The 23,233-nt window shown below is 33.6% G+C and overlaps 3 protein-coding genes across 6 annotated transcripts in view; 2 read left to right on the top strand and 1 right to left on the bottom strand.

Annotated features, from left to right (window-relative positions):
* The first annotated feature begins 362 nt into the window (after positions 1-362).
* On the top strand, positions 363-731 carry LOC145297056 (uncharacterized). The gene has a single exon (XM_080143283.1). The coding sequence runs from the start codon at positions 363-365 to the stop codon at positions 729-731; it is 369 nt and encodes a 122-aa protein (XP_079999409.1).
* A 2,655-nt stretch (positions 732-3,386) lies between these two features.
* On the bottom strand, positions 3,387-5,060 carry LOC145296882 (microfibrillar-associated protein 1-like). The gene has a single exon (XM_080143026.1). The coding sequence runs from the start codon at positions 4,780-4,782 to the stop codon at positions 3,457-3,459; it is 1,326 nt and encodes a 441-aa protein (XP_079999152.1). The 5' UTR covers positions 4,783-5,060; the 3' UTR covers positions 3,387-3,456.
* A 61-nt stretch (positions 5,061-5,121) lies between these two features.
* LOC145296881 (divergent protein kinase domain 2A-like) overlaps positions 5,122-23,233 on the top strand; it is a 30,024-nt gene continuing 11,912 nt past the window's right edge. The window contains exons 1-4 of one of the 4 annotated variants that reach the window (XM_080143023.1): positions 16,012-16,029; positions 19,358-19,566; positions 20,383-21,115; positions 22,572-22,694. In XM_080143023.1, the coding sequence (XP_079999149.1) occupies positions 20,426-21,115; positions 22,572-22,694 (813 nt within the window). In that variant the 5' untranslated portion in view covers positions 16,012-16,029; positions 19,358-19,566; positions 20,383-20,425. Of the gene's footprint in view, positions 5,229-15,890; positions 16,156-19,357; positions 19,567-20,382; positions 21,116-22,571; positions 22,695-23,233 lie in introns of those variants that run through there. The other 3 variants (XM_080143024.1, XM_080143022.1, XM_080143025.1) reach the window with 3 other exon arrangements.

Here is a 23,233-nt window from a genome sequence, read left to right as displayed (position 1 = left end):
TTTAGACATTTGCTAAACTGACATCACACCTTAATTTTGGAATAAATTTGCAAGTAAGCCAGATACTAAAAAGTTCTGATAACAATTTCAACAATTTCACAGGCCTATAGTCTTCAAAATTAATTGATAAGGGTTGGAAACACCAAGCTATGATAAAAGTATGCTATTTTTTTAAAATAAGAAACTAGTAATAGGATGGTAAAAATCTTAAACTTTTAGTACTATCTCAATCCAACAATTTTTATTAGAAAACTTCTTCAGAAACTTTTTAACCCTCAAAATACCTGCTCTATTCCCGATCAGAGCATCAATCCACATTGCAGCAGGAGGGTGGATTTAGTCAGTGGAAAGCACCTGAAAGGATGACCGTTCATGAAAATGCTAAGAATCATCGAGAGTGTTTTACACTGTGGAAAGAACTGGAAAGAAATCTGACTGAAAAAAAAGGGATTCTTGACGTAGAACTCCAGTTACAAATTGAAAAAGAAAAGCCTAAATGGCGTGACATTTTCATGAGAATATTACACGGTATCAAATACTTGACAAAACAGAACCTTGCTTTGCGAGGACACAGGGAATCACTTCAGGCAGATGGTAACTCAAATGTGGGTAATTTCCTTAGTTTAATGAAATTTCTTGCCGTCTTTGATCATGTGATGCGAGAGCACCTCGCTCTTATTGAAAGTCATCCTTACGCATTATCTTACATTTCCCCAGGTGTTCAGAATTAATTTATTCATATTATGGCATCTACCGTTCGCAAGAATTTACTAGACAGCATTAAAAAAGCTAAGTATTATGGTCTTCTATTCGACTCAACCCCGGACCAGGCACATCGTGAGCAGATTTCAGAAGTTGTAAGGTATGTGGATATTGATTTTGAAAGGAAAATAGTTTGTGTTAGAGAGTCCTTTCTGGGTTTTCTCCATATACGTCAGAAGGATGCTGCAAGCTTCGTTGAAGTTATCATGCAACAATTGGAGAAAGACCAGATGAAGATAGAAGATTGTCGGTCACAATGTTATGACAATGCTGCTGTGATGGTGGGACACAGAAGTAGTGTGCAGCAAAGAATAAATGAAAAAAACAAGCTGGCAGTGTTTGTAAATTGTGATAACAATTCACTTAACCTTGTAGGTGTTCAGGCAGCCAGGCAAGACACAGAAATGGTCTCGTTCTTTGGAGTTATTGACTCATTGTATAGCTTCTTTTCCCGTTCCACACAGCGGTGGTAGAAATTAAAAGATGCTGTCCCACTGTAATCGCATACTAACATACGAGTTTCTAACATTGTTGGATTTTTGGCACAAAATACTTACGCCAATAGATAGAGTGCAAAAACGATTGCAAGACAAGACACAAATGGGACGTTGAAATCAAAAGAAGGACAAGGGGAAAAACAAGAATGGCTGGTAAAAATGCATGAGATGCCGGGTTATCAAGAACAGATGAAATGAAACGAGTCATGAAGGGAGCTCTAGACCGCATGCACAAAGAAATGGATGATCAATTCTCCCGGTTATTTGACATCGATTCCAAATTTGGCTTTCTGTTGGATGTCCAAGGCCTTTGTTACGGTCCTGACTCATCTGACTGTGAATAATTAGAGTCTATGTGTGAAAATTTAGGAGCTGTGTACAGTTCAGACATAGATGGCAAGCAATTATATGAGGAGATTATTGATTGCAAAATGTTGATATCAAGTCGTGCCAACTTAAAGTTATCGCGTCCTGAAGACCTTCTAACATTCATAGTTGAATATGGTGATGAGAGCGTATTTCCCAATCTTCGAATTACTTTGCAAATAATGTTGACAATGGCAGTATCTATTGCAAGCTGCGAGCGAAGTTTCAGTAAACTGAAACTAATTCTTTCATGTCTCCGAGCCTTAATGAGTCAGGACAGATTGTGTGATCTAGCTTTGATGAGTATAGAAAGGGAAGAATTAGAGAAAACTAACTTTGATAAAATCATAGACGAATTTGCTTCCATAAAGGCACGAAAAGTGTTATTTTAGAATGGTATTATTGAAACAAAAAAGGCCGGATTTATTGAGGTTTATTGTGGTATGTTTGTTATCCTTCAATTTCTTCATAATAAAAATAAATGAAGTATGTTGTAGTCCTTTCTTTTTGGATAATTTAGAATTTTATTTCTTAAAGCAAGAATAACCACATAATTACTTTATTAAAACATTCATTTCATGGTTTATCTTTCGTTAAAATTGTGCCTGTATTATAATATTATGTAGGTTAGGTATATCTAAGGTATTAATTATTAAGAAGGGGCGCACATTCAAACTTTGCCATGGGCGCCATTTTACATAGGTACGCCACTGTTGAAGGGCGATGCTTAAAAGGTGCAGGTTGCAAAAAAGAAATCCTCCTAAAGCGACCCGCCCAACGGGGTCTGGTAACAACACTATCTAAACTTCCTGAGTAGACTTAACGGTCTGCTGGTCTCTATGGTAACACAGAAAGCTGGTAATCACCTCCCACCCCTCCTACTCAATCCTGACTATAAATATCAGAAGTAAACAGACATTCAAGTTGGTCACAATATCCCCCGTCGCTGAGCCCGCCAGATGTAAGTAACATTCATCCAACTCATTTGTAACATTGCCGTTACATAACGAACAAGAGGAAATAAATAAAAATTCAGGTCGGCACTTTTTCCGGTAAAACTTGCGGAGAACACTGTTTTACAGTTGTTTTCTTTAAATTGTGTCCAATGTCAAACTCACCGTTCACATTCGGCATGTCAACTTTTAAAGGTTTTTGGGTATGCTGACAAGGTTGGGGATGTCTATTCTGAAAGCCGTTCTTAACATGGGAAGGTTGGGGGAGGTATCTATTCCGAAAGCCAATTTTAAAAAAACATTTTTTTTTTTACAGCGGAAAAACACGTTTTTATGAGACCACGTTGAAGGCCCCCATCTTGGATTTAAAAAAAAATTTGTTTGAATTTTAGAAATGACAAAGGGAGATAACTCCAGTTAAAGCGCTGACACCCCTCCCCATCTTTAATACTAGCTTTTCTTCATAAAAATCGAACATTTTGCTCGGTATCATAACAAATTGTTTTTTCGCTGTAAAATAAAAAAAATAAAAAACTTGATGAAATTAAGTGAAATTTTTTTTTCAGAGAACTTCGTTCCATAACGGATACATACAATTTAAACTTTTTTCGATATTTTAATTTTTTAATGTCTTGACTAAACTGTACAAGTACCAATTTTGCTAACTTTGTTGCAGTGGAAGGGGCAGATTATAAACTTATGAATTGAAATTAATAAAAGCATACATGTAATTAAAAAACAAAAAAAAAAAAAGCAGAAAATCTTAAAAATGAATTACAAAAAAAAAAAAAAAAAAATAGCACAAATGTAAATGTTATAAAATTATTTTTTTATATTCCCATAAAAAAGTTTTAAATAGAAAAAAAAAAGAAAAAGATTTATTTTCTTTTCTTGACACTAGGTCTCTCAAACAACTGTTTCATTCCACCTCCTTTCGTCATATGGAATTTAATATTTTGAGCAGAGTCTGTAAGCCATGGTGAATCAAACTGTGTTGTGTCTTGGTCAACCAAGTGTGTATATTTTGTTCGGCCTGAGCGGCCAAAGTTCTTGACCTGCATAACTTTTGGAAGAATAGTCTTATCAAAATGATCTTCCAGAGTTGGAGCAGAAAAGTCCCGTTTGTATACCATGTCATCTTCGTCCATATAGAACGAACCCCTGTGATAATATTTCTGGAGAAACTTGTACCTTCCCTTGGGCGCTTTGTTTGGAATCACCTTCGGATTGGCACGCAAATCTGCCCTCCTCTCCTCGTCCGTCATAGTTCTCAACCGATCGACCTCACCTTTCTCTTTTTCCAGCGCTTCCCTTTCATCGCGATCGCGTTTGATTCGCTTCAATTCACGGACTTTCCATGTTTCGTATTCTTCCTCATCATTCTCGTCGCCGGTGTCGACAGCGTTGCAAGGATCGTCCTCTACTTTCTCTTCGTTCTCTTTCTTTGTCTCTGTTTCGATGATTTTCAAGGTTTGTCGTCGACGCTCTTCCGTCATTCGCTTTGTTTCTATTTCTTGTTCACGTAATTTCTGGTCTTCCTTCTCTTTTTCTTGTATTGTGATTCGGTCTTTTTTGCGTACAAAGACAGGTTTCAACCTGGGCCCGGTCTCCTCTTCAGAGTCGGTGTACTCTTCATACTCCGACGATTCCTCTTCACTTTCGCCTTCTGAACGTTCATCTTCGACATCCATCACCTCCTCTTCTTGCTCTTCTTTCCGCTGCATGGCCCGCTGTCGAAGAAGTTCTCGACGCCGTTCGATCTCCTCCTCATCCAGCTCTTCCTCTTCGCTGCTCTCTTCTTCTTCGCGGCGGTGCCGATTGGTATCAACCTCCTCATCTTCAGAGGCTTCTTGTAAGATCTCGGGCTCAATCACCTCACGGCGATGTCGTGTCACCCGATCTTCGACGTCGCTATCATTGTCTTCATCATTTGCTCTTTCTTTCAACCGTCGCAGGCGAGGGTCTTCGTACTGGGTCTCGACAGGGATCACTTTCGCCACATCGAGCACAGTCTTCTTTGGACCAAAGTGAAAATCAACATCTTCCTCATCGCTACTAGTGTCAGGAGCATAATCAGGTCTTTTACCGGTGACGTAACGATTCACCTTTACTTTTTGCATAGTAATATCACCCTTTTCATTTTTGATAGGGACGGCACCAGCCGTCGACTGAAGCGGAACGGAGTTGTTCGGCCTTCCACTCATCTTGTTTCAGCGTTTAGTCCTACTTCCTTAAAGAAAGAAACGAAACAAGATGGCTAAAAACGAAAACAATCGTTCGACTGTTTTGTTTATAATTACTCCGTCAGCAGCTCAGAATTAGTGAACAAACAAAAAAAACGATATAATATTTCGTTCGAAAAGTTCTTAAAAGTGAATTGTTTTGAAGAGTTTTAAAAAGTACTCACAAACGCAGTGTAACTTCACAGAAAAGAATATAATCATTAATGAAACACGACCAAAGGAAGACACTTTTTGATTTTCAAATTAGAGATTTCCACTTCCGATTAGAAATTGCTCAATCAGAGTTATTTCCCCTTTAACTTTTTTTTTTTTTTTTTTTTAAACTTCAGCCAATGTACATTGTTCTCAAGTTTCAGATACAGGCTGTTCCTATGTCGAATTCGACTAATTAAAAAAGTTTAAATCCGGTAAAATATTTATGATGTATGCACTAGTCACGGAACGAAAATGTCATATTCTAAAGAACACGTAAATTGATCAAGTTTTTTTAACGAAGAAAATCAAAATTTACGATTTTTAGCGGTTAAAAAATTGTAATTATTTTAAATACAAACATAATCTCGGTAGTCGAAGCGAGTTGTCGCCTTTGAATTTTAACACATTCTAAAATAACATGCCGCTGTTCATAAAATTTGATGGCCGACGTACACGAGTACTGCTACGCTACTAGCGAAATATGTATCGGCTCCGATATTGAACGTTGTTCGATTGAGGGAGACATCATTATTTTTACAAGGAAAGAAGTTTTGCATGTGTTCGTGTGTCTTTTTTTTTTTTTTTTTTGGATGGATATTTTTTTTGCCGGAGTTTATGTAATTATTAACACGAAAATTGGTGAATATTATTTTCAAGTTTTTTTTTAAATTTAAAAAAATTTTTTTTTTTTTTTTAACTTTAATATTTTTTTTGTTGTTTTTTTTTTTTTGCCGGATTTAACAAACAAACAAAATGAAAGCAAAACAAAACAAAAATTCGGTGCTTTTCTTTTTTAATGGTTTAAGTGCCCCCCCCCCATGTTTTAATTGTTTTTTAAAGGAAAATTGGTGAAAGTCAAAATTAGCATTGTGGTGATAAACAAAAAGCTTTAACGTGTACGTACCTAATGGAATGTCGTAGATCGAAACATAGTGAAATGTTATTTGGTGCTAGTGCACTTGCACTTCTTGATCCGGGCTATTTTTAAATAGTACTTTCAAGTTTAAAGTTTTACGATACCTGTTTTTATTAAATTGTTAGGTGAAAGTACAGAATAGGTACACAAACACCCTCCTGTCCCATGTTAAGAATGGCTTTCTAAATAATGTCATTATTTCAGCACGGCTTAATAAGTGCATGAGTCATTGCATGAGTGCATGAGTACCTTTTATTTTCTTGAATAAAAAAAATTTCCCCAAAACTTTATTGGGTTTTTTTTTAATTGCCATATTTTTCATGAACATGCGCTAAAAATGTGTCAAAATTACATAAACTCCGGCAAAAAAAAAGTATCCATCTCCCCCCCCCCGCCCCCCCCCCAAAAAAAAACAGATAAAACATGGGACGGGAGGGTGCTGTTGCTGTCTGTGTACCTATTCTGTACTTTCACCTAACAATTTAATAAAAACAAGTATCGTAAAACTGTAATTAAACTTAAAAATAGCGCGGGTACTTTCACCTAACAATTTAATAAGAACAGGTAATTTTTTAACATTGGGAGAGGCACTTAAACCATTAAAAAAATAACGGTAACATAAGTGCATCACTGCAGTGCAGTGATGCACTTATGTTACCGTTACACTGCACTGCATCATCAGCACCAAATTTTTGTTTTGTTTTACTTTCATTTTGTTTGTTTATTAAATCCGGTCAAAAAAAAAGTAAAGTTTTTTTTCACCAATTTTCATGTTAATAATTACATAAACTCCAACAACAAAAAAAAAATATCCATCCCAAAAACAAACAAAAAGAAAACATAAAATCATAACAAAAATCATGCGCAAATTTCAAACCAAAATAAATTTAAAAAAAAAAGCTAGGTCATACGCAAAAATACTGTTCTTGTAAAAATAATGATGGCTACTCAATCGAACAACGTTCAACATCAGAGCCGATGTGTATTTCGCTAGTAGCGTAGCAGAGCAGCACTGCAGCAGCACTCGTGTACGTCGGCTAATTTGATTTTCTAATTAGATAATTAAAAAAAAACAAAAACCTTTCTGATGAAATTTTGGAATATGACATGATATATTCGTTCCGTGACAGTTACATTCATCATAAAGATGTTTCTATTTTCTGTATTTTTTGTTTTATAATTAAATAAAATTCAAAATAAGAACCTACGCCGCTAAACTACACCTTCACCGAACCAATTAATACATAATATAGACCAGTATTTCTCAACTTTTTAGTGCTTTGCATAACTCATAAAATAAGTAACATTACTACCTCCCCCCCCCCCAAAAAAAACTCTGGGTAAAAAAAAAGAAAAATTATGGTAATCTTGAAGATTCGTCTCCCTTTGTTTACAAATGTTTAAAATGCAAGAGAGCTATATACTCAGTCCGTTAATTCCAAAGTAGCTGAGCAGCGGCTTGGTTCCCACCAGTTTTGGACAATAGCAAACAGGATCCTGAACAGAAGCGTGCGTTCTATCCCAACCATCATCAATGGACCTGAGGTCATCTCGTCAGCATCAAACAAGGCCAAACTATTTGCAAAGAACTTTGCAGCTAATTCTACCCTATGTGACGAAGGCCATCAACTCCCCATATTTCCTCCTATAAAAGACAACATGCTATGCAACCTACAAATATCTGTGCGTGAAGTCGTCAAGCTAATCAAGAACCTTGAAGCAACTGGCCCTGACGGCATTCCAATTATAGTGTTGAAAAAGCTTCAACCAGAACTTGGCCCCATACGTACAAAACTGCTTAAGTGTTGTTTTAAGGAGAAGTGCTTTCCAACACCCTGGAAAACCTCATCAGTATGCCATGCATTTAAGAATTCAGGTGATAGGTCATCTCCCTCTCAGTACAGATTAATAAGTCTCTTGTGTGTCATGAGTAAGTTGCTTGAATCCATATTAAATAAAGAAGTAGTCAACCACCTCAGCAGAAATAACCTTCCTAATGACATGAAATATGGTTTCTGTTCTGCTAGATCTATAGCAGATGTGCTAATGGTTATATCTCATCGGATAAGTGAATCTCTCGATAAAGGCTTCCTTTCTAGGGCAATTGCTCTTGACATATCAAAGGCCTTCAATAAGGTATGGCATAAGGGCCTACTTCACAAGATTTCCAGCTACGGTATAACTGGAAATGTGTTCTCAATTATCAAATCATTTTTCTCTGATAGGTTCATAAGAGTAGTGGTTGATGGGCAGAAATCAGAGGCCCACAGTATTAATGCTGAAGTCTCCCAGGGGTCCATACTGGGCCCAACTCTCTTCCTGATCTACATCAATGATCTCTCAAAACACGTACTTAAATCATTCGTTGACATCTATGCTGATGACACGACCATCTATGGCAACACATCAAAGGCCGTAAATGACAAAGTTCTCTCTAATTCTCTCTCCTGTGATCTTGAGCACGTGGTAGAGTGGGAGAAGAGGTGGCTGGTTACTTTTAATGCATCCAAGACCAAGTTTCTATCTTTACATCATCAACGCTCTGATCCCCATCTGGCATCAATTGAAATGGATGGCTCTCGTCTTGGGAGGCTCCATGTTTTGACAAGCTTCTGGGATTGACGTTTACTCCTGATCTGAAATGGAACAATTACATCACATCCGTTGCCAAGGTCGCTGGAAAAATGATGGGATCCTTCTACCGCTACGGAAGATATCTCACTGCTGATGCAATTCTCTATCTATATAAAAGCCAAGTACGTCTAAGGATGGAGTACTGCTGCCACATCTAGGCAGGAGTTGCTAAAAAACAGCCTGTCTTGCCTTGACAGAGTACAAAATAGACTCCGTAGCTTAGTGGGAGATGCCCTTTTCTCTTTCCTGCAACCTCTCTTCCACACAAGAGACGTTGCGAGGTTGTCTTTGTTTTATTGTTATTTCCATGGCAAGTTCTCGTATGAGCTTCAATTTCTGGTCCCCCCTCACAAATCTTTTACAAAAAGCACTCGTCTAGCTGAACCACTCAATTTTCCTCACTCTTTATCTGTGCCTAAATCAAAACGTAGATTCCATGGGCAAAGCTTCTTTCTGAGAAGTGCACGCCTGTGGAACTCTCTTCCGTTTTCTTGTTTCCCACCTAACTACAACTTGGATGTGTTCAAGCCCAACATAAACAAATTCCTGATAAACCGCCCCCTTAAGTATGACACTTTATCAAATCTCCATTACAAACAATTACTACGATATTGTCCCATTGATTACTGTACACGCAATAACCCTTATCCCCGAGTAGCCTATGAGCCTTGATAAGTGGTGACTACGATGTAAGGAAAAAAAAAAAAAAAACGTCATTTAGCAGAAGTGACGTCCGACATATTTAGCTACGAATGACCAAAACCGTATAGAATGAAGAAACCCTTTTTTTTTTTTTAAGAAGTTTTAGTCAAACAGTCTTTATTTGAACTTAATGGACTTTTTTATATTTATTAACTGTTTTATTCTTTTTATCAAACAAAAATAGAACTTTTATAATGAAATATATATTATGGACTGTTTTCCAAACATCGAAATTTTAAAATTATAGTTTTATTTAAAAAGAAAAAAAAGTAGACGAGGTGCTTTTCTTTTGAGATATTTTTTCTTCCATTTACGGTAATTCTTTTGGCACGCCAGGACACCAAATTTCATTCCGTCATAAAAACAATTTTCTACAGAAAAAAAAAAAAAAAATTATTTTTACATTTTTATCTCGTGAATAAACATAAAAATATTAAAAACCTTGGTTATTATTTGTAATATCCAACAACAGTTGAAGTCAATGTTTTCATTTTTTTTTTTCTTAAACGAAAGTGACTTTGTTTGATAAAATTGTTTGGCGTACTCATTAATTATTTTTCCTAAAGAATAAAATTGAATAAAGTTTATTTTTATAAGAATGTTTAGAGATTTACTTAGCAAATAAGCATACAAATATAGGAAAACCCGCATTTATTATTTTTTTAAAAATCCAAATTATACACCGGTTATGAAGTTGTCTTCGGGTAATTTTTTTTTTTTTAGGACGCCAGCTCACAAAAAAGTACGCCACGCATAAAATTATATTAAAAACCGCGTTTATTATTTTTAAAATCAAACAGCGGAGTTGAAGTCAATGTTTTCGATTGTAAAACAAAACTTTTGATAAATTTCTGTGTGGCGTACTCATGAATTATTTTTTCTAAAGAATAAAATTGAATAAAGTTTATTTTTACAAGAATTTTTAGACATTTATTTAGCAAATATGCATAAAATTATATATGAAAAACTGTTTATTTAAAAAAAATCAAATCAAAATTATGCATTGCACCGGCTATGAAGTTTTTTTGTTTTTTTTCTTAAACGAAACTGCCTTCATACCTGGCGCATAATTTGATTTTTTTTTTTTAAATAATAAACGCGGCTTTTCAGAGTAATTTATCAAAAACAGTTTTGTTTTACAATCGAAAACTGACTTCAACTCCGTTGTTTGATTTTAAAAATAATAAACGCGATTTTTTATATAATTTTATGTTTATTCACAAGATAAAAATGTAAAAATAAGTTGTTTTTTTCTGTAGAAAGTTGTTTTTAAGACGGAATGAAATTTGGCGCGTGGCGTCGTCCTGGCGTGCCAAAACAGAATTACTGGTTGGCTTCTTTTTTTTTTTTCTTAAACGAAAGTGACCGTTTGATAAAGTTGTGTTTGGCGTACTCAAATTATTTTGGTACTCCTTGGGCGTCGAGTTCCATGGCGACCAGCAGAAAAATTTAATAGGTAAATGTTTACTTTACAACAGAACACCGACCAATAATTTTTTTTCTAGGTTTTCGGGGTCGCTGACAACGAATCTGATATTCGAACCCGTCTCAAATTTACCGTTTACATGGTATTAACTCCTGAACCCTCGCACTATTTTGTGCCAACTCACCGCCATTGTTTAGGCTATTCTTACATGATGCGTTCGCGCATAGTAAGGTGACCTATCACATCGCGGAATAATTTTTTAGCAGACATTTAAAATAATAAGAAAGTTTTCAAAAACAATGTTGTTCATTTTTCTGTGTTATGTAGCTTGATGCTTTTTTAATTGATCTAAAAAAATTAAGTTTTCACGAGCGGTCTACAAAAGCATTTTCATTTTTCGTTTTTTATGGTTTTTTTTTTTTTGTATTTTTTTGGAAGGGGGCGCATATATCATAAAGTTCTTTTCTTTTTTTTTTTAAAGATTTTTCAGCGCTCGTTAAGATTGTGTCGACAGATCGATTTTTTAAATATATATGCTTTAAGCAAAAACAATGTTACATACTTAATTGTCATGAAGAAGATAGTAACATATCCCAAAATTATGAAAATTCATTGGTATTGATTTTTATTATGAAAAAGTCTATTGCTAGAGACAACTAGGCATCTCCACGGCGATATGTAAAACGTCAGCATTACATACATTAATAGTGACGTTATCATTTCGTGTGTTAGTCAATTCTATGGATGGGCATTCGCGTTATAATTGTTAATGGAAGTAACATTTTTTTTTGCTATGAATAAAAAATGATATAAAACTTACCTTTTGTAAAACAAATAGATTTTTATTAACGAACTACACAGACTAGAGTTAATGAAATAAAATTAATTTTAACGTCTTCTGTTGACACATATATTTAAAGATAATGTTCATTACAAGCCTCCATACATTTTTGAAAAAAGGCACAAAACATAAGGACCACCCTCTATCAAGTTAAATAATAAAATCAAAACGGATTTTTTAAGCCGATTTTGGATTTACAATTTTTATTATCTCAATAGTCTTATATTCTCTTATATGAATATATTCTTTTATTATCATTGGAAACCTGTTATTAAAAAATCCGTTTAAAGTTCATATTGCGTAATATTTGAATTTAATATCATTTAAAACTCTTAAAAAATAATTATTTTTTAGAATTGTTTTTTTTTTTTTTGTTATAATTCAAATAATTATATTACCGAGAAAAAAATTATCAAGAAAAGTGTTATTTTTTTTTAACATAATAATATTGATTTTATGTCCAACTTTATTTACAAGTTTAAAGTAAGTGAAATAAATAACAGGATTATATATATATATATATATATATATATATATATATATATATATATATATATATATGTATATATGTATATATATATATATATATATATATATATATATATATATATATATATACTAGCTGTACCCAGCCATGCGTTGCTGTGGCTCAGTTTGTTAAAATGGAACACATTCCTCAAGAAAAATTGCATTTTGTTCGTTTATTTACTTTTATTATTTTTTGCAATTTTTTTTTATCAATAAAAGTTGTTCCCCCCCCCCCCAATTAACTTTTTACCATAAATTGTTAGGTGAAAGTTTTTTTTGTTTTTTTTTCAGGAAAACTTGCACTTTTTTTTTTTAAAGAAATTTGGCAGTAAACGTTTCTTTTTGAAAACGGAATTTTTATTATAAAAAGAACAGATGAACATTGTAAATAGTTAGGTGAAAGTAGAGAAAAGTTTGATTTTTTTTTTTTTCAAGAGACTGTACAAATTATGTTTTTCAACAGATGTTAAGAAAAACAGAAAACATACTTCCATCATTAATTATGCAAAAAAATAAATAAACTGGAAAACTTTCTGTTATTAATGTTTGCTAAAAAATAAATACAGTAAATTTCGTTTAAGTGTTAGCATATGCTGCATCTTAAAAAGTTGGTTCATGCTGGCAATTAAATAAAATAAACGTCTAAAAATTAGTAAAAATAAGTAAAATCATGAATGACGGCTCGGGGGGGGGGGAGGCAAGTAAGTAGGAACAACACAATCATTTGTGTAAAATAATTAATATTCGAGAAATTGTAGACAGTAACAAAAATACCTGATACCAAATGCAGTAAAATTCAAGTATCTTTTATACGTGCTGAAACTGTGTTTAAGTTATTTTTACTTCATTTCTTTTATTAAAAGTTGTCTTTCCAACAATTAACTGGTTGCATGTCGTTTAATCATTGGGGACTTCACTCTTGGAAAATTGTATAAAAAATCTATGACTATGACTAACTCTAAATTTGGGAGTGCAACTCAAACTTAGGGTTAGTGGTAGATAAGTCATTTGTTAGGTGTGTCAGAAATTTCGTGAAAAATATTGAATAATTCCACCCCGTTTTCTAAGCTTATAACTACTCGAAAAATATAATTCAAGCCCTAATTTTTTTTTTCAATTAAAGGAGCAAGGATCAAGGTTTCATTTAAAAAAAAACAAAAAAAAAACAAACAAACAAACAACGTGGTTTAAAAAAAAAAGGTTTTAAACTTCAGACTTTACAGGTAAATTTCTAAAAAAAACACTACTTTTTTCTTTGTTTTAAATTTGAATATATTATTTATTGATCTTTTATCTTCAATTTGTGATATATAACATTTTGGTGAGTAAATGAATTATTTACTTTTTAATAGACATTTCAAAATGGGAGGCGTGAATTAATTCGCCCGCCTGTCTTTCCAAGCTTATAACTACTCGAAAACTATAATTCAAACCCTAATTTCTTTTTTGAATTAAAGAAGCAAGGACCAAGGTTTCATTTAAAAAATAAAAAAAAAATAAGAAAACAACGTGTTTTTAAAAATAAAAAAAAAAAGGTTTTAAACTTCGAACTTTTCGTACTGGTAAATTTCTAAAAAACACTACGTTTTTTTTTGTTTTAAATTTGAATATATTATTTATTGATCTTTCATCTTCAATTTGTGATATATAAAACTTTGGTGAGTAAATTATTTACTTTTTAATAGACATTTGAAAATGGGGCGGGGGCTTTAATTAAAAAAAGCTTGTCTAAAATATTATACTCAATTTATTGGAAAGAGCATAAAATTTCACATTGACCCTGAAAATATCGTAAAAATTGAATCAATAGAAAAGTTTTGATAGATTTTTCAAGTTTAAAAATTGAAAATACTGAGCTCGTAAAATTCAATTAATTTCATTACTGTTTTTTAAAAAATAAAAAAGTAATATTTCTATTACTTTTTATACAACTTTAATAGTTTATTTTGGAAGTATAATCCATAAAGAAAATAAACAACCCAGTTTTAAAAGAGAAATTACGAGTTTTTTATATTTTATTCGCAGTTTCGTGTTAGGGGTGTCAAAAATTCATACAAAAATTCTGATACACCTTGTCATTTATTTACAACTTTTGAGAAATTAAGCCTCCTTACTCCTTAAGCGATAAGCGGACATTTGTTTATTTTTTTTTTTTTTATTATTCAGGGTGTAAAATTCACTTTGAACAACATATTTGGAAATTAGAAAAATAAAAAAACCCAAAAATCTTTGTTTTAGCATGTTAAAAGTATTTAGGTTGGTAGATAATTAAATTCTACTGTGTTCGGTATAAGATTTTTTTTTTTTTTTTTTTTTTGCTGTTGTTTCTTGCTTTTTAGAATTTTTGACTAAGGGGGGTTGCTTAGATCGTATTTTAAACTAAACTACGGAGGTTGGAATGCCCCCCCCCCCTTAAAATGTACTTGGAAAAATCGATTTTATAGCGAAATTTAAGAATGGTTAGCCGAAAATAAAGGTGAACAACAAAACAAATAATCAATAAATAATTGTTACCAAAGGCAATAAATGCTACTTTTTTTTACTTACATGAATGAGTTTATTTTATGTTTTAAAGTATTTTCAAGTGCTTTTCTTTATTTTTTAATCTAAAATTGCGGATGTGTGGCTGCGAAATATCTCCAGATTTTCTAGAATTCCCTGCTAGATTGCAAACGAAATCTCCAGATCTAGCGGGAAAACCGCTAAATTGGAAACACTGGTCGCGTGACAGAAAGCGGTGATAAATAATTGTCCATAAAACAAAAAAATGGCCTATTGGTACAAAGAAAACCACCTATTTATTATAGAAAAATTAAGTATCATGTTATAATTAAAGAGATATATAAAAACACGCATAGGTACAGCAAACATATTATACCAAAATGTCGAAGCAATCATTTATTTAGTTATTTAGACTATTAATTACGAACGAACCAAGTGTTATATATATATATATATATATATATATATATATATATATATATATATATATATATATATATATATTTTTATTTGATCTCTTCAGCTTTAAAAAAATGTTGAAATTTTTACCGACCTACATTTATTTTGTTTAGTTTTGGGACCATGAAATATAGGGGGAGGTAGAACACCTAAAAAATATCTATTTCCTCTAATATATTTAACGAAACCTACTTTTATTATATAAGTTTATTCAATAATGAATAATTATCGAAAATTTTAGGAAGATATGACTATTATTTGATTTTTGCTAGATTTTTAAAACATGGGTGTGTCTACGGCTTAAAAAACGTCACTACATAGGAACGTTGTTTTAAAGCGTCGATAATATAAACACGATTTTTGTCTCGCATTTTCATTATTTTTGTATGCTGTAAAAAAAGTAAAAAATATTAGCAGTTTATTTGAAGCTTTTTTTTTAAATGGTAAAAAAAAAATGATAATAAATTAAATTACAATGTGTTACACTGTTACATATAGGCGGGCGCGCACTGGAGGTCAGAGGTGCCTATAAAAAAAGTGTGGTGTGGTGCGCATTGGAGATACCTATAGACAACAAATATTGCACGCCATTGACGTAATCTAAAATATTCTTTCCGAGTTATGTCCCCTGTGTGTGAACTCTTTACTGTCTACTTAATACCGTCTTATTTTACCCAATTTTCCGTAAAACTTAGTTTTAACTATAGATAACTTTCTTTCTACTCGATGAATTTCCGTAATCTTACTAATCTCTGCATAATAATTAAGTACGTGATATATATATATATATATTTGCTTAAAATGACATTTAAAAAATCGATCTGCCGACTCTATCTTAACAAGTGCCGATTTATTCTGTATTTTTGTTTCGAAAGCAGATTCAATTCTAAATAAGCATTGACATTGATCGACAGTTTATAACTTTAAAAACGTAAAGAGTTCCACTTTCGGAAGTGACAATCAGCTGAGAGTAATCTCCCTTGAGAAAAGCAGATTACGTTCTTGGTAAGTCTCTTTAAAAATCTGATGTGAGAATTCTTCGTTCTTAGCACAGTTGTACGATTACCCAGAAGTCATCGTTGAGCTTAATTAAGCGTTCATTATAACTTTTAATTTACTAAATGTACATCAGTAAGTTAAAAGGAATCCGAAAAACAATATTTTCGTCTTTTATTTTATTTTTATTGATAAACAACGAATGTTAAAATAATGTAATCAAATTTAGGGTTTGTATTACTGTACACATAGATTCGAAAAAGTTGTCAAAAAACAAATATATAACAAATAAATGTTATCAAAGGCAAGATAAGTTACTTTTCTACCTAACTGGATATATTTTTTTGTGTTTTTATTCAATGTAACATGTTTATTCAGCTTGAAAACCATACAGTGTTTACCGATGTATTGGAAAATTCAAGATGGCGTCTCACACCCTCTTTAACACGGTAAGTTTGGGAAAAGGTGTTATAAATAAAAAACTATACAAAATACTATTAAAACCCCGCCGAATATATGTCAACCTATGTCACAGTAACATATATTGAGCGAGTTTTTAACAATATTTTAACCGGTTTTTTATTTATAACACCTTTTCCCAAACTTACCGTGTTAAAGAGAGAATCAGACGCCATCTTGAATGTTCCAATACATCGGTAAACACTGTATGGTTTTCAAGCTGAATAAACATGTTACATTGAATAAAAACACGAAAAATATATCCAGTTTGGTAGAAAAGTAACTTATCTTGCCTTTGATAACATTTATTTGTTATATATTTGTTTTTTGACAACTTTTTCGAATCTATGTGTACATTAATACAAACCCCAAATTTACCTTCGTTTGGTTGGAACTTAATTGGAGTGTTCAATTTCACTGGTTTTGATAGCAAAAGTCTGTGTGTGTGTGTGTGTGTGTATATATATATATATATATATATATATATATATATAATCACACACACACACACACACACACACATTGAAAAATCAAGTTTGAAATTTTAAGTAAATAATGCTTAAAAATCAGTCCAGTACTTATGCAGAATACAGATTGTACTATTTAAAAAAAAAAAAATTTTTTTTTTTTTTTTAATGATTTTCAAGTTAGATCCAATTTTTACAGTACGTTTTGTTTATTAGCTTGTTAGGTGGAAGTACAAAATAGTTACAAAAAAAACAAACAAACAAAAGCTCACCCCCTCTTATGTTAAGAATGCCTTTCTGCATAACGTTGTTATTTCAGCATAAGTTGTACATTGCAATATTTAGTATATAGCCTAAGAATTAACCCTTGTCTTCTTGGCATCTAGGTATGGGTTCGGTTTACACTGAATTAAAAGTTAAGATAATACAGTGTTTAGTACGTGAATAGAGCTAGGTAGCAAATATGTCCATTTAAGCCTAATTACCTTAGATAATAATATAATGTATATATTTATATGGTAATGTTGACACATACAGGCCCTATGTCGAAACAGACGTCATGTCCAGTGTCACGTGACTTTTGTTTATGTAAAATACGACCTTAGGGAATTCCTGTTACCGAAATGAATTACGTTTTAATAGTTTTTGTATCTTGCTTTTCACCTATTAAGGTTAACATTTATTTAAAAAAAAAAAAAAATAAAAAATTTTTTTTTTGTCCTCGAAGTTGCGTTGGTTTCAGCGTCTTAAATTCTTGTACGAAACAAATGAACAAATCTATTAACATCGAGTTAACCACCTGTTTTTTTGTTTTTTTTTTATTGACTCTGATGTCGCATTTTGCATAAACATAAGTCACGTGACACATTGTTAGCCATGACATCTATAGGAGTTAATTTTATAGGAGGGAAATGTTGTGCATTTCTCTCCGAATAATTACTTAGATAAACACAAGGCCAAACGATATTGCTTTTAACGAAACAATAATAAAGGGTTTATTTAAAAAAAGGCGAGATTGTATCTCGAACTGGAGAGAAAGAAAGAAAGTGTAAATGTCTGTTTGAAGGTATCGTCTGCCATCAGACTGCAGTCGTCAACAAGTGGCAGTGGGAGGGGTGAGTGAGAGAGGTCTGTATAGGTAGCTTGCTGGTGTCTCTCTGTCAATCGCAGATGAGATCCCAAAGGGCTAAAAAATAGTCCTTAAGGGGACAGCTCAAATCAATGCGCCCTGCCAACCAATTGGTCAGTGTGGCCGAATCACTTTGGCACCGGGCATTGATCCGCTTATAGTAAATAGTTTGTTAACTGCTACACATCTATGTTTCGGCATATGTCAACATTATTTTATATATCGATTTAAAGTATTTACTTCAACAATGCTCAGTACATGGGTAATAATCGGGTTATCTCCAAAATGCAGTCCTCGGAAGAATCAAGGTACTGGAAGTGGGTACAGAACAGAAGCCTAACACGAAAAACAAAACACAACATAACACATTCAATTTAAATTGATGTGAAATATTTATATGTAGGAATAAACGCTAGCTATAGAGCATAACATTTTGCCGAATTTGTTTGGCTCTATTCTGCCTCTCCACATAAATTCATACAAATATGATGAAAACAGACTTGCTGATGTCCTGTATTGCTGATGTAGTTTTCTTTTGGCCCTCCTCAGTGTGTTCTCAACTAGAGACAACGAAATGGTAATTCCTTCTTTCTAAAATAATAACAGGGGAATACATCTTTTCTGGTAATAATAAAAATAAATTTTGTTTCATTACGTGTTCGAGTTCCAGTTCGGTGTTTAAGTTTGATGGACATAAACGATTTTTTTTTAATTTTTTTTTTTAGCAGTGATTTAGCCAGGGTATTCCAATATCGACATTTATCCACCAAAGCCCATTTTGAAATGGTCTTTTTTTTTTTTTAACGAAAAGTTTTTTCTTTTTTTTTTCTTTTTTGTGTCAATAGTAAAATGAAACAATTTTTTTCCTATTGTATTTTTTTTTTTTTTAATAAGCAAACGAACAAAAGTTTAAAGAGTAGTTTACAAAAAAATAAAAAAAATAGTGGCGGATATGAAGGAGCTTGGCCACTACCTGTAAATGATTTCCTTTTTATTTTTTTTTTAATGTTTTTTTTCATGGATTATCATCGATTATAGACTTAACTTTCAGGTTTCAATTTTTTTTTTTAATGACTTTTAATGTCAGGATAACTTCTTAATTGTACCGTTCTACTTAATTGATTCCTAACTTTTGGATATAGTCGCTGTCATAACCTTCATAATGTGTCACGTGACCAGTGATAATGTGAAAATAGCTCTTGAGATGTAATTCAAATGCGACAAAGTATCAATCCTCATCTCAAAATTTAATTTTTTTTTCTTTTTAAACCTTAACATGTAGCAGCCAGAACTGGCTACAATCACAGGCAGAAGCTAATTCTTGTGACTCGAGATTTGAAATCCATTTTCTCCCTGGCTTGTCCAGTCACAAGCCAGCTCTCAGTCATGTGACCGAGTACATAAAAGGCGAAATCTGAAACTCTTGACCCTCTTTCTTACTCGCCCCAGCTGGCAGCCGACTTCGCGTGGGGCTGTGGTCCCAGGCTGAATGTGAGTACAAAGCAAGATAACATGGCGACCTTTCAAACTCCTACTTGCTTCCACGTGCACTTCACACACATACTCTTTCTTTTCTTACCACAAAACACTCACTCTTTGCTCTGTCTCCACTATCGGACGCACGCTGCTACATACGTAAATACACTGAATACCTTTTCCCTTTCTTTCTCCTTTAACCGGTCCTTCGTCCCCGACTACTACTATAAAAACATGTGCGCACACAAACACTGAACTCTCATACTAACCCGTTCCTCTTCTACTAACGCAGATGACAAAGTTTATTAATATAGAATGAAACTCCATTGCGTTGTCTCCCTCATCTATAAACATTTGATAAAAACAATTTATTTTTTAAATTTAAAACCTTTTTAACATTTTATAAAAGCAATTTATTTTTAAATGTAAACCTTTTTAATGTTTTGTAAAAACAATTTATTTTTAAATGTAAAGCTTTTTAACATTTTGTAAAAACAATTTATTTTTTAAATGTAAACCTTTTTAACATTTTGTAAAAACAATTTATTTTTTAAATGTAAACCTTTTTAACATTTTGTAAAAACAATTTATTTTTTAAATGTAAACCTTTTTACATTTTGTAAAAACAATTTATTTTTTAAATGTAAACTTTTTAATGTTTTGTAAAAACAATTTATTGTTATTTAAAATGTAAACCTTTTTACATTTTGTAAAAACAATTTATTTTTTAAATGTAAACTTTTTTAATGTTTTGTAAAAACAATTTGTTTTTTAAAATTTAAACCTTTTTATCATTTTGTAAAAAACATTTTTTTTTTTTATTATTTCAAGTTGATCATTACATGGAAAGTCTACAACTTCAATTCTTTCATAAATGGATATTTCCAACAATGGACTTCGGCAGCGACGCAGAACCGAGCCATTGAACATGCTTAGGTCTGCCATAAAATCAACGTCTTCGAAATTCAGCCGACTTTCTCTTCGAACAAAATGCGTCCTCATATTCTGTGGGTTTATGTTCATAGTGGTCTACATCTTGATGGCGATGCACCAGGTTTCCAATCGCCTCCAAGAAGACGCCTACTTAGAGACTCACAAGTGCCCTGCTTGCTACGGTGCCAGCATTTGTAAAAAACTTTACGATGGCAAAGCCCAATTCTCAGGCATATCCAGCATCCGATCGTTTGATCTCATAAACTTTAAAAACTTCCATTATGGAAAATACCGGGGCGACAACGTTATTTTAAAAAAATTAGCCCAGGACAATGTCTTGCGGGAAATAGATGAACGAATATGTTATTCAGCGAATAGGAAGATTGGTTGTGATGTTGGTAGGGTTTCTTACCTTGCGGATTTCACTAGGGAGATTCGCACCACTGATTTGCAGGTCGCCCACTTGATGGGTGTGAGTGACATGTTCCGATGTCCCTCACCACGCTTTGTACGACGGCTTCTATCCAAGTACAAGGAACGCGCCAAACACGAAGTTCCCATTTATTATATCACCGATAAAATTCAAGTACTTATCACAGCGATGATCAACAGTGAACCTTTAATGCTACAGGTAAGTCTTGATTATGTTCAGTAGGGCTACCTAGTGTTGCCTGGATGCATGAATAGCAAAATAGAAGCATTTAAATGTAACCTTTTTCTTCTAAATTGCTCTTTTTCCTCTTCTCTTCTCCTCCGTTCCATCTTTTCCTCTTCCTGATGAGGTTCCCATTTACAACATCTTATCGTCTCCTTCTTCCCCATCTTATCATCTCCTCCCCCCCCATCTTATCGTCTCCCCCCCCCATCTTATCGTCTCCCCCCCATCTTATCGTCTCCCCCCCATCTTATCGTCTCCCCCCCATCTTATCGTCTCCTACCCCCCATCTTATCATCTCTTCCCCATCTTATTGTCCCCCCCCCATCTTATCGGTCTTCCTCCCCCCTCCCCCATCTTATCTCCTCCTTCATTCCTTCCATCTTATCTCTTCCTCCTTTCCTCATTTAATATTTCAACGGAATATGTTCTGATGAACTAGTTTCACTTGTACCCCCTTGACGTACATATCTCCGACAAACCTGCTTAGCAATAAGATCTCACCCCTTCACTGTTGATGTTCCTAAATGCCAGGAAACTTTCTATTCTAATAGTTTCTTCCCTCGAACAGCTAGACTTTGGAATTCCCTTCTTGCTGCCTGCTTTCCTGGCTGTACTGGTATGTAGAAGTTTAAATGTAACATAAACAAATATCTTGTTAATCTTTCCTAGACATGGACCCCTAATAGTAGCCCCTTACGTCCAAGTGGCGATATGCTTTGTAAGGGGTGAACATGAGTAAAAAAAAAAAAAAATCTTATCTCCTCCTTCTTCCCCCTAGCTTATCTCCTCCTCCTTCCCCCTAGCTTATCTCCTCCTCCTTCCCCCATCTTATCTCCTCCTCCTCTGCCCCCTCCACCTTGTCTTCTCCTCTGCCTCCCTCCACCTTGTCTTCTCCTCTGCCTCCCTCCACCTTGTCTTCTCCTCTGCCTCCCTCCACCTTGTCTTCTCCTCTGCCTCCCTCCACCTTGTCTTCTCCTCTGCCTCCCTCCACCTTGTCTTCTCCTCTGCCTCCCTCCACCTTGTCTTCTCCTCTGCCCCCCTCCACCTTGTCTTCTCCTCTGCCCCCCTCCACCTTGTCTTCTCCTCTGCCCCACTCCACCTTGTCTTCTCCTCTGCCCCCCTCCACCTTGTCTTCTCCTCTGCCCCCCTCCACCTTGTCTTCTCCTCTGCCCCCCTCCACCTTGTCTTCTCTGTCCCCTCCTCCTTCTCTTCTTACCTTCCTTTCTCCTACTCATTTTTCACCACTTTTTTCTTGTCTTAAAAAGGAACCATAAAAAAAATCACAGCAACAGTTTTTTTTTTTTTTTTTTAAGTTTTGAAAGATTTAAAAAGAAAGATTTTGTTTTTTATGTAGGAAACCAATTCTGGTCTGAAATTCATTCTTCTGCATTGTCAGGAATTCTTAAATGATTTTTTTCTGTTTTTCTAGACATTTCCATCTGCTGACGGCTGGCCATTTCCCGCTTACATTGGAGCCTGTGGGAGGTTCATTATGGTTGAAAATTGTGGGCAGCCTCTCAAAAACTTCTACGATGAACCAATTACAAAAAGAGTAAATAAAATAAACATTTTTTATCTTTCATTACGAAAATTTCAAATGGCAAAAGAAAAAGTAAAGCATGAGATCTCCCTCCCCATGCAATCACTACTCTTTGAATGTAATGTAAACAATCATTCATGACAAAACTACTGACTTTAAAAGTATTTAATATTAAATATGCTTTAATATGATAATTTTGGTTCTAGTGCACTTATTGATCCGCGCTATTTTTTAAATAGTATTTTCAAATTTAATTAAAGTTTTATGATGTCTTTTTTAATTATATTGTGAAGTTAAAGTACAGAATAGCTACAAAACACCCTTCCTCACCCATGTTAAGAATGGCTTTCTAAATAATGTTATTATTTCAGCACGAATCAATAAGTGCACTAGTACCGATATTTTTATTGTCCAGATTTTAGATATATTATTATAGAGTGGTGATTTAAAAAAAGAAAAAAAAAAAAAAGTATTTAGGGTACCATCTGCTAGAATTGAAACTGAAATTGTAGCATTCAAAGCTGATTTTACCACTGTAAACATGACACACA

This window comes from Euprymna scolopes, chromosome 17, assembly GCF_053919585.1.
Source record: "Euprymna scolopes isolate OS-2025 chromosome 17, ASM5391958v1, whole genome shotgun sequence".
Lineage (NCBI taxonomy): Eukaryota > Metazoa > Mollusca > Cephalopoda > Sepiida > Sepiolidae > Euprymna > Euprymna scolopes.
The sequence above is the reverse complement of the archived record's forward strand: the minus strand, read 5'-3'. Positions and strand labels throughout refer to the sequence as shown.

Coding starts and splice junctions, on each gene's coding strand:
- LOC145296882 (XM_080143026.1), bottom strand. CDS start 4,782: ATGAGTGGAAGGCCGAACAACTCCGTTCCGCTTCAGTCGACGGCTGGT.
- LOC145297056 (XM_080143283.1), top strand. CDS start 363: ATGACCGTTCATGAAAATGCTAAGAATCATCGAGAGTGTTTTACACTG.